Genomic DNA, 11,320 nt, shown 5'->3' with positions numbered 1-11,320 from the left:
TTTGTTTTGTTTCTATCTGACAGAGGGCCTCCTTTTCTGCAAGTACACTTATATTCAACCCAACTCCATTGACTGTCTGCTGCTAACTGCTCCACAACATGCTCTGTCCCCTAGACAAGATTTAGAGACCAGCTGGGGGTGGTGGCTCACACCTGTAATCCCAGCACTTTGGAAGGGAGAGGCAGGCGGATCACGAGGTCAAGAGATTGAGACCATCCTGGCCAACATGGTGAAACCCTGTCTCTACTAAAAATACAAAAATTAGCTGGGCGTGGTGGTGCGAATCTGTAGTCCCAGCTCCTCAGGGCGGCAGAGGCAGGAGAATCGCTTGAACCTGGGAGGCAGAGGTTGCAGTGAGCCGAGATTGTGCTGCTGTACTCCAGCCTGGCGACAGAGCGAGACTCCGTCTCATAAAAAAATAAATAAATAAAATAAAGATTTACAGACCCAGTGCCAAGATGTCTACAAGCCAGGATATCTCCAATACTCACAGCTTCTAATTTTTGAGCACCTACTCAATACCAGGTCCTGCTGCAGATGCTTTGCACATCATCTCTTATCCTTGCAGCAACCTGCCTGGAAATGTGGGTTTTGTGATCCCCCTTTTTCTAGTAAGAAAACTGAGACGATGAGCGGCCAAGTACCATCCCCAGCATCTCACACACACCGAGTAAGCAACAGCATCAGGATTCGAACTCAGGCCTGTCTGCATCCAAATCTCACCTCTATTCCTACATCACATGAATCTGGGGAGAGCCCCCTGCCACTCATGGTGCCTGTGAGCTGGTATTAGTGTGAGAGGAGATGGGGGCTACTTCTCTCTCCTTGAGAAGGGCATGCCTGCAGCCTGCACCCCACTGGTGTGCTCTCCTTTTTGCAGATTCAGGGGATGGAGCAACACTTGTCTTCGGAGTTGTGGGCATGGCCAGGACTCTGCCTCCCCAGGAAGAATGACATGCTCCGAGGATGTGGGACAAACTCGCATGGCTGCGCCTGTACCTGCTGCCTGGAAACAGACATCTTGGGCGGATAATTGGCTAGTCCAATTTCCAGCGGGCTTTGCAGCATGTTTGGAAGAAATGGAAGGAAGTTAGCCACCAGCATTTCCCACCAGGCCTCCAGCTTCTCCAGGAGCTCACATTTCTGAGCGAGCAAAAGACAGAGAGAACTGACCCTCCCATTTCTCCTTCTACCTTCATCTCTAGCCGACCAGCATTGGTGCGGACTCATCCATGACATCCTATGAGCAGTTTAGCTCCAGCACCCCTGACAACACCCCGCCACCCCCATTTCCTTGCCCCCTGGCACCTAGGCACCTGCCCCACTCCCACCCCTTCCCCATATTTACATCTAGTCCGCAGCACAGTAGAGGTTCAGAGCACCAGCACTGGACTTCTACATCGAGGGTTTTAAATCCCAATTCTGCCATGTACACACTGTACAGACTTGGGTAGATCACTGAAGTACTTCTCTGTACTTCGGTTTCCTCACCTGTATGTGGGGATTAATAATAGTGTCTATCTGTAATGGGCTTAACTGAGTCCCCCAAATTCCTATGATGAAGCCTAACCCTAGCACCTCAAAATATGACTGTATTTGGGCAGAGGGCTTGTACAAGGTGATTAAGTTAAATGAGGCCATTAGGATGGGACTTTAATATGACGTGTTCTTACAAGAAGCGGAAGGGACACCAACGGTTAGGGTACAGAGGAAAGATTGCGAGGACACAGCAAGAAGGCAGCCATCTACAAGCCAAAAGGAGAGACCTCGGAAGAAACCAACCCTGTCAGCACCTTAATCTTGCACTTCTAGCTTCCAGAACTGTCAGACAATAAAACTCTTGTTTAAGCCACTCTGTGTGTGATATTTTGTTTTGGTAGCCCGAGCAAACCCTTACATTGCCTCATATAATTGTTGCAGGAGCTGGGGTTGGTGGCTCATCCCTGTAATTCCAGCTACTCAGGTGGCTGAGGTGGAAGGAGTGCTTGAGCCCAGTTCAAGACCAGCCTGGGCAACATAGGGAGAAACTGTCTCTACAAAACAATTTTTTAAATTAGCTGGGTGTAGTGACGCACACCTGCAATCCCAGCTACTTAGGAGGCAGAGGTGGAAGGATTGTTGAGCCCAGGAGTTTGAGGCTGCAGTGAGCTATGATAGCACCACTGTATTCCAGCCTAGGTGATAGATGAGACCCGTCTCTGAAATAATAATAATAGTAATAATAAACCGTTGCAGGGACCCAACTAGATGAACCATCTAAATTGCTGGTAAAGTACCTGGCCCCTAAGTGTTTCCTATTAGTATAGCAGCTTCTCATTACACAGCCATTTACTTTCTATACCACTCATTTGGTAAGTGCCAAAGCTTATAAAGCATTAAGTCTTTCTAAGAATCAAGTAACTTCTACGAGGGTCCAGGTTTTAGATTTCTTGCCTCCACCCCAAGTCTACCCAAGTGACTATAAGAGGTGGGGCTGGGCGCGGTGGTTCACGCCTGCAATCCCAGCTCTTTGGGAGGCCGAGGTGGGCGGATCACAAGGTCAGGAGATTGAGACTCTTCTGGCTAACACGGTGAAACCCTGTCTCTACTAAAAATACAAAAAATTAGCCAGGCGTGGTGGCGGGCACCTGTAGTCCCAGCCACTCGGGAGGCTGAGGCAGGAGAATGGCGTGAACCTGGAAGGCAGAGTTTGCAGTGAGCTGAGATGGCGCCACTGCACTCCAGCCTGGGGGACAGAGTGAGACTCCATCTCAAAAAAAAAATGGTGCTCAAAAAATATTTGTAGATGTAATGTTCTTCCAATAAATATTTAGGAACTAGGGCAGTAAACAAAAGAGACCCAGGGAGTCTGGGTCTGGAATTACAGTCTCTCTATCTTCAGGGATTTTAGAATTTAGTAGGGAAGGGATGTGATGTTGATTCTGTAATATCATTTGCTTTGAGTGTTTTTCTTTTGCGTTTATCTGAGAAGCAAATGAGCTATGAATGAGGTGCTGGCTTGACTCCCTAGTGATTCCAATATGAGAGAACGATGCCACTTAGCACACACTGTGTGCCTACTAGGTGCCTTGTTCTTCCTTACTTAATGTTCATAATGACCCCAACCAGTTGACTCTGTTATTATTTTAGTTTTACAGATGGGAAAACTGAGGCACAGGGAAGTAAATTCCCTAGGATCACACAACATGTAAGAGTTAAAGCTGAGATTCAACCCAATTTGGCATCACAGCCCAAATTATCAGGAACAGTGTGCTCACATAACCCTAGTCAAAGGCTCTCAGGCTTATAGCTTTTCTGTTTCCATGGCTGGGCATCCAGCCAGTGACCTGGGGTGTGGACTGGGATGTCCCTCTGTTCTGTGGAATGAGGCAAGAACAGGGGAGGCATGTCCCCACCCTTTCCCTCCAGCTTTATTCTCCTTTCTGGATAGGGGACCAGGATAGACTCTAAAATGGACTGAATATTTGTGCCCAGACCCCAAAACTTATATACTGAAACCATGAACCTGATGGGATGGTATTTAAAAGTGGAGCCTCTGGGAGGTGATTAGGCCATGAGGGTGGAACCCTTGTGAATGGGATTAGTGACTTTTATAAGAAACCAGAGAGCTAGGTAGCATTCTTTCCACCATGTGGGGATACAACAAGAAATCGACAGTCCACAACCCGGAAGAGAGCCCTTCCCAGAGCACAACCGTGCTGGCACTCTGATCTCAGACTTCTGGGCTCCAGAACTGTGAGGAACAATGTCTGCTGTTTATAAACCACCAGTCTATGGCACTTTGTTACAGCAGTCCAAACAGACTAAGACAGCCCAGACTAAGAAGCACATCCTCCAGAGGGAGTTATCTCAGTGACCTCTTCTGTCTCTCTCTCTCCATGGCTTTGTTTGTAGATCCTAGGATCAGAAGGGACTTGGCTTGTGTTTCTCTACATGTGCTGCATGTTAGCGAGATGCCAGGCATAGTGCTAAGTGTTTTACATGTGTAAGAGCCTCTGTCAAGGTCTAGGAGAGTGATCTCAGATACCAAAGTAGGTTCCAGACCAAGCCTACACTGCAGGGAGGGAGTGGAGAGCCAGTGAGTGGCACTGAGAACCTGTCCCTCAGCAAAAGATCAGGGGCTGGAGAGAACTTGTGAAGGTTTTTGGAAAAAGCTGTTTGTGTGCTGTGAGTCCCAGCCCCCTGGAAGGACGGGCAGGGTGCCTACCTCTCACCTCATTCCAAGGGAGTGTGGGTTCTGTGGGTCCTTGGAGCCTGACATGTGCCCCCCTGATGCTTGAGGACCCAGGAGACTGGTGTCTATTCCAGCCTGGAAAATAAAAAATGTGAGCAGTGGGCTGGCTGGTGGCTCAGGCTGCAGAGCAAGAAGAGCAGCTGCTTTCTTCTAATTCTAGGGAAAAATAAGATCCAAGTGGTGCCAATGGGCCCGCTATGGGCCTCTGGAGAGGAGACTACCATGAGTTCAACCTAGGACCTGTCCAAGTGGGCAAGTGGACAGCAGCAGAGAGAAGCTGGGGCACTGTCAGGAAGGACCAGTCCACCCGCCAGAGGGAATCATTCACCTTCACCAGGAGACTTGCAGGGAGCAGATTCCCAAGACACAGGGTCTCCAATGAACCAGAAAGGACTCCCCTTTCCCCTCCATAGAGTCCTCCAAGGCTGGAGAGCCCACAGCCTATCTCAGATGGCATCTACATCAGGCCTGATCCCCCGCCCACACCCCTCATCCCTGGCCTCTTATCTTTCCCCTTCCACTCTCTCCTGCAGGGGTCAGGAGCCCCAGGTGGGAAGAGGGGTAGAAGGAGTAGAAGAGCAAAGCCAGAAAGACAGAAACCAGCCACACCCCGTCCCCAGTGGTGGACTCCTGTCTGCAGCAGCCCAACCTGCCACTACTCCTTGCCCAATTGGAATTGAAGGTGATCATTTGCTTTACAAAAGGACTTTTCTTTTAACCCAAAGGATTCACCTTTGAAGAAGCATCAGCTTTCCTTTAAAGACAGACCTTTTCCAGAGCATTTTCAATTATTTGGATGGTTAAGGTTTTGCATATCTCTGTCTTATCACCCCACTTGAAGAATGAGCTTTTGTGAGCAGATACAGTGCCTTATTCTCCTTCCTCCCCTCCACAGGACCTGATCACCAGAGGCACTTAAAGATCTGATGACTAATACACACTTTTCGGGGACACGTTGATTGTATAAAGTGAGGTACAGCCCTAAGTAAGATCAACCCACTGTATTTCCAGATTGCTCCAGCTGAACAAATACACAAACCATCCTCACCCTTTTTTTCCTCTCTGCATTTTCAAGCAGTAGGTGGTAGTAATAAAAACACCACCTCGAATTGGGACAGCACTTTACAGTTTCAAAGCAACTTTCATAACCCAAAGTCACTCTCCACCCCACGCTCATCCCCAAGCCAGGCCCATCCATTTCCACCCACACCCCTGCTTCTCCTGATGGCCAGCCCTGTGCCAGCTGCTGCCAGATGGGGCCACGTGCCCTCCCTCCAGCAAGTCCATGTGTGATGTGGAGAGTTTCCTCATAAAGAGTCAGCTGGGCAGAAATGTGGGCAGAGACCAGAGGGCAGCTTGTTCAGGTTCTGTTTATTATGTTCTCACAGCCTTGTTTATAGTAAAGGTGAAAGACATGATTCCACTTTACATGGTAATGAAACAACTCAATGAAGACTCCATCAGCCAAGCGGTTTATATGGCAGATGAGCTGCTACAAATCTGTTGTGTGCTCGCCGCGTGACTCAGCTAATGCTACCGGGGTTGGAGCGCACACCCAGCCCAGCCACCTTTTCCATACCTGGCAGAGGGAAGGGAGCGGAAGGACCAAAAGGGAGTAAGAACCAGGAAAGGAACAGTTTATTAAAAGGACCCAGAGCCCAACCTAGGAAGGCCAGTGGCCCCATCCTGAGATCTCCCGTCTTGGTCCACAGCATCTTGTGGAGTCCTGAGAGGCCACGGGAACAGGAAGGCATCTCTGCTCTTGGCTTCTTCCTCCACCATCTCATGCCGAGTGGCACGTTGGAACAGGCTCTCAGTGCCAGGGAGGCTTTGCCACCTCTCTTGCTTCTAACCCAGAGGGATGCAGATTTAAAGAGGCCTGACACTTGGCAGGGTGGCCTGGGATGGAAAACCGTGATGCCTCTGCCTTCCGTGGAACTGGGCACAGACAGGGTCAGGAGAACTCTGGACACTCTTGTTGCTGGGAGACCATCCTGCCTCTGCATTTTCTACTCATCCCTTCTCCTCTGGTCCATGGAGAAGCAGACACCATGTTAGCGGCTGGTCTCTCCCACCCGCTCCTTCCTCTTCAGTCTTCCCCATTCTACCCTCCCCAGCTTTCAGCACAGTTAAGTTCACAGCTTGCCCTCACAGCAGAGCCAGCTGAGCTGCCCAGCTCAAGCGCCCAGGGCCTGCACCCAGAGGCTGGGCCCACAGCCTGCGCAAAACGCTCTTTCACAGCTTTGGTTTATTCAGAGCAGCAGTTCTGGGGAGAGCACCGGAGATTAAAATCAACTAGGACCTTCCCAGCTGCCCACCCAACCTGGGACCAAAGAGGGAATGGTGAGGGCTTGGAAAGGCCTCACAGATCTTGATATCCCCAGGATGTGACACTCTCCATTGATAAATTTGGAAGTTGTGTTACTACTATTATTATTACCACGACGCTCTTCACTCACCACGTGAGTGGGGGTTCCAACTACCTTGTCGTGTGGCCTTGGGTACAGAGACACACCCTAATGCAAAAATGGCCAAACACAAGGGCGCAGGAAAACAGACAGGGGAAACAGCCTAGGAGACAAGCTTGGAGGAGACAGGACTCGGAAAGCACGGCAGAGCATCTTTCGATCAAGGATCCCTTCAGCTACCACCTTTGGCATGGCCGCTGCCCAGCAATGCACGCAGCTTGGGCCAAATCACCTTTATCTCAAAAGAGCAAGTCAGACCCTGAGGGCATCGAGGCAGCATCCCGAGTCAGGTTCCAGGACCGGCCAGGTTCCTCAGTATCTACGTGCTTGCATCTGGAAATGCGCCAACCCCCTTGGTCCACACAGCTGTGTTCCCCCCTTTCCCCTCCCCCACACTGCGTTCCTCCTCACTCCTTAGACCAATGCTTTCTAAGTTCAGCTGCACATTGGAGTCACCTGTGGAGCTTTAAAGTGACTGCTGCCTGGGTCTCTACCAAAAGCTTCTGATTTGGCTGTTCTGGGGTGGGACCTGGACATCTGGGTTTTAAAAACTCCCTAGGTAATTCTAAGGAGCAGCCAAGGTCATGAGCCACTGTCTAAGACCATCCTTTTTCCAAGTCCACAGGCCACTAGCCACCTAGGAACTTATTAAATATATTGATTTCTGGGCCCCATCTCAGGTCTATCAGATCAGCATCTCTGGGTGTGCACCTGGGAATTAGCACTTGTCACAGGCTTTCCAGGTGATTCCTGTGTGTGTGCTCAAGTTTAATGAGAAGGACTGCCTCAGAGGATTCTTCCTCACCCCAGAGGTGCCCAAGGCCATGAATGGTTGATACTGACAGTATTCTATTTAGTTTGCCAAGGGCAATGATGAATCTCACACCAGCCCCCAAACAAGTTAGCCCTCCAGTGGGGCAAGGTCACTCAGGGATGGAGAGCAATTCTGGAAGTCACAGTTCTGCCTGGACTCCTGCCCTGGCTTGCCTGGAGCCTGCATAGGCCCAGGACCCAGCAAGCCTTGAGTCCAGAGAGCAAGTCCACAGCACAGGCCCGGCTTGAGGAGCAAAGGAAGACCGGAAATAAATGGAAGTGATACCCAAGGACATGAGCTTGTGGAAGAGGCAATGGGAGAGAGGGCAGAACTGGGAAACATGGAAGCTCAGGGATGAGGTATGCTTGGATATTGCTCTAGATGTTGTAAACATTTCTCTTTGTTTTATCACAGACCAAAATCTGGGTTGGCACAACCAGAGTGCCTAAAACTAGGCATCAGAGTTGAGAGCTCTGCGCCTCTTGTGGGAAGCAGGGCATACAGGGTATGAGGAAAGCTCCACCCCATGGGAAGATCATGTCTGCCATGTACTAGTCTAATGCTCACAATTGTCACACACACACACAAACACACAGAGACGCTCCACAGGAGTACCATAAATTTAGCTATCACGTTCCTCTACACACGGACACACGCCCACATACCCTTGCTTAGCTGCAAAATTCAGGATCCCCAAGCTGGGTCTTTCACACCTCCCCATTGTGGGAGGAAGTCACCAGGGCGCCGTGATACCATCACCTGCAGCCTTCGTTTCCTCAATAGTTGGCAAGAACTCTAGGCCCCTCTATGAGGCCATAGCACAACACTCTCATTCAGGCTTTTCTCCTTGGGATAGTGGAAGTAGTGAAAAAGGCCCCTTTTAGAATGTTTCACATTTCTATAACTCTGTGCAATTCCAATTTATATGCACCTCATATTCGACAGTAGAGTTGGCAGCAGATGCACATTTCATATGTAAACAATGTTTAAAATACCCTGTTAGAGAATTTAATCATTAAATTAATTCTGGCAGCTTTATCTAAAAAAGAATGATTTGTTTTTTTAACCACGGTTGGGAGGATACTACCTGATCTAACTAGGATCACCCATTTGAGGCTTTGGAGTTCTCGAACACGAAATTCTACAGGTCTCTTCGGTGTGAGGGCTAGGAGATGTGTGTTCTTCTCTCCCCTTGAGGTTCACACAGTCACACCCACCCTCACTCACAGATAACAATGTGCCGTGGCAGTGCAGTGGGCCCTAGCACTAGTGGGACTCAAGGGCCTTCTTGGCCTGGTCTAGCTATAGCTAAAAAAGGAAGAGATTCTCAAAGTTAACGGAGAGGAACACAAGCACTAGAACACCACCAGCATAACCTTAAAAGGCCCCTCACCCCTTAAAACGAGAATGGTTCAGCTCAGTTTGCAATCGCCTGCACAGAGCTTATGCTTAATCATGTGCTGTTCCACTTAGTCAAGCTGAAAGTTTTGTAGATCTGCAGTGAATCCAAATCCATTGGTCGTGAATTATTCCAACAGTAACTCCACTCTGTTAGCCTCTCCACCTGGAAACCAGCCTCTTGCATGCCCCACTTTCACTTTCTGGTCTCTCTGCTAAAGGTTCATCTCCTTGGCACTACTCTTGTGCCAAAGTCAGCTTTTTCCTGGGTAGCTAGAGTAGGTTCCAGGCTGCTCACTCATCCTCCAAGGAAGAGTTGCCTGACACACTTCCAAGAGCAGCTGTAGGATACCATGAAAGCATTTTAGGAAGGTTCTCCACATCCAGATGCTCACAGTGATCTTCTTAGCCACACCTCCTATTTCATGCTCAGTTCCAAAAGGTCAAAGATCAAGAAAGAAGCTGCTTCATGGTATCCAAGAGAGAGATCTTTCTAAGTAAGCATGTTCCCAGGAAGTATGCTGGAAAGAGTTTCAGCCTAAATTCCCGTTCTCCCCCATCATAATTACATGACCGGCATGGAAGGGGGGAGGTGGAGATACAGGGAAAGTACTAGGCACCGTGGGAGCACTCCATGCTACAGGAATTCACCTCCCTTTGCCAAGTTGTCATCCTAAGAGATCAGTGATGTATGATGCTGCAGAGAGGTGAGGGCAGAGAAGACAAAGAGCAACAGACAGGTTATATGGTACCCCTTTGAATAGAAGTCTACTGGTGCTACATTCCCTCGTCTCCTGACTTCTGGAAAAGTTCTTCGTAGAACTGAGGAAGATTTGTAAGCTGTATCTTTCTTCATGGCAATTCCACTTCAGAAGTCATGAAGGACATGTCCCAAGACTCTTTCTGGAAATGTAAGGGTAGGGTAGTCTTGTGAATTTCCTAGGCCAAGATGGAAAGTAATCACAGTTTTTCACACTGGTCCAATGGAAATGGAAGAAACAAACAACTCCATGGATTTCACTCCTTCTCCGAGAGGTCACCTGTCAATGACAGCACTAGAAACTTGGAATTCCACAGAAACCTCTCTCCTAAGCTGTGAGGTCCCAGTGAGCAGAGCTGGCCACTACAAATCACAGAGTGGAGCCCAAGTCTTTCAGCTACTCCTCCCAGGGATTTACAACAAGTGGAGTCAGGAATCCTAACTGAGGAGGGTGTGGAGGTGGTGGGAATTGCATTTGCATTATTTACAGATTAGCCTAGCACAGCAAATCTGCCCTCTCAGCAGAGGTGACCCAAGGCATTATGAAGGGCAAGTTGCTGACCCAGAAAAGGGTGACAGCGGCAAGGCGCTACCACTAACCAAAACACAAACATGGGTAAATGGAATAGAGTCCAAGCTCCAGCAGCTGGGTCATACTTTGGAATGGCCCTTCATTCCCTCCTCACCCCCAGCCTCTCACCCCCAATGCCACCGCTTTTGAACACCTATGACATTTCACATTAGAATATGATCTTGGCAGCAAGAGGAGGGGAAAGCCGGTGATTTCCAGGAGTCCACTTCTGAGGTCTAACTGAGCCTCCTCTGGCTTTGGGACAGCAGATCTAAGTACATTTTGGACCTCAGGAACCTGGGGTAAGAGTCTTTCTCCATGAGGCTGTGTACTTTTCCTTGGGCTTGGTCAAAGCAAGTCAGGGACGGCTCCTGCATGTTCTTCCTCGTGGCTTCTCGGGTCTGGAAGTCAATGTTTACCTAGAGATACAAACAGAGAGCAAGGTCACAGGCCCTCAACGGCCAAGGTTTCTGGCAGCTGGCCCTAACTATGCAATAATTATTAATGACAGCATCTACATGTTTAAGGAGATTTTGGCTTTTCAAATTGCTTCCATGGAGGTCATCCCTTTTGATCACAGCAGGAGTCCTGCGGGGTCTGAAGATCGGATCTTCTCAGTCCCAATTTATAGACAACAGTACTGAAAAGAAGAGACTACAAAGCTTGTTTAAAGTAGTATGGAAAGTTAGCAACAGAGCCAAGGCAAAATCCCAAATTACTTGAATCCCTAATCCAGGGACCTTCACCCTGGCAGGCAAAGAGATAGATCCAAGCCAGTTGTTAATGCAAGTCCCCTGAAGTAAGCTTTTTCTCCTGTCTTATCTTGTCTACTAAGGAAACAAATGCCTTGTGGAGGGAGGCCCTGGTTAGAATGTACATCTCTGTTCCAACCAGCATTATAAAGGGTCTGTAGCATCCTAGACAACTGGTAAAGACTTCTTGTATCCCAAGTCAAAGCTTAGTTGAAGGAATCGAAAAATGCAATGCACCTAAACTGGTAGCAAACATTTTTCTTCATGTAAACCCTCCCCTCCCAAGTAAAATTCTGTATTATAACTCAGAACAGCAATATAAC

At 48.8% G+C, this 11,320-nt stretch overlaps 1 protein-coding gene across 9 annotated transcripts in view; it reads right to left on the bottom strand.

Annotated features, from left to right (window-relative positions):
• Window positions 1-5,586: 5,586 nt before the first annotated feature.
• Window positions 5,587-11,320, bottom strand: part of RGS8 (regulator of G protein signaling 8) — a 59,544-nt gene continuing 53,810 nt past the window's right edge. For all 9 annotated transcript variants that reach the window (XM_021929748.2, XM_009192009.4, XM_021929752.2 and 6 more), the window contains one exon: window positions 5,587-10,664. In XM_021929748.2, the coding sequence (XP_021785440.1) occupies window positions 10,482-10,664 (183 nt within the window). In that variant the 3' untranslated portion in view covers window positions 5,587-10,481. The remainder of the gene's footprint in view (window positions 10,665-11,320) is intronic.

This window comes from Papio anubis, chromosome 1, assembly GCF_008728515.1.
Source record: "Papio anubis isolate 15944 chromosome 1, Panubis1.0, whole genome shotgun sequence".
Lineage (NCBI taxonomy): Eukaryota > Metazoa > Chordata > Mammalia > Primates > Cercopithecidae > Papio > Papio anubis.
The sequence above is the reverse complement of the archived record's forward strand: the minus strand, read 5'-3'. Positions and strand labels throughout refer to the sequence as shown.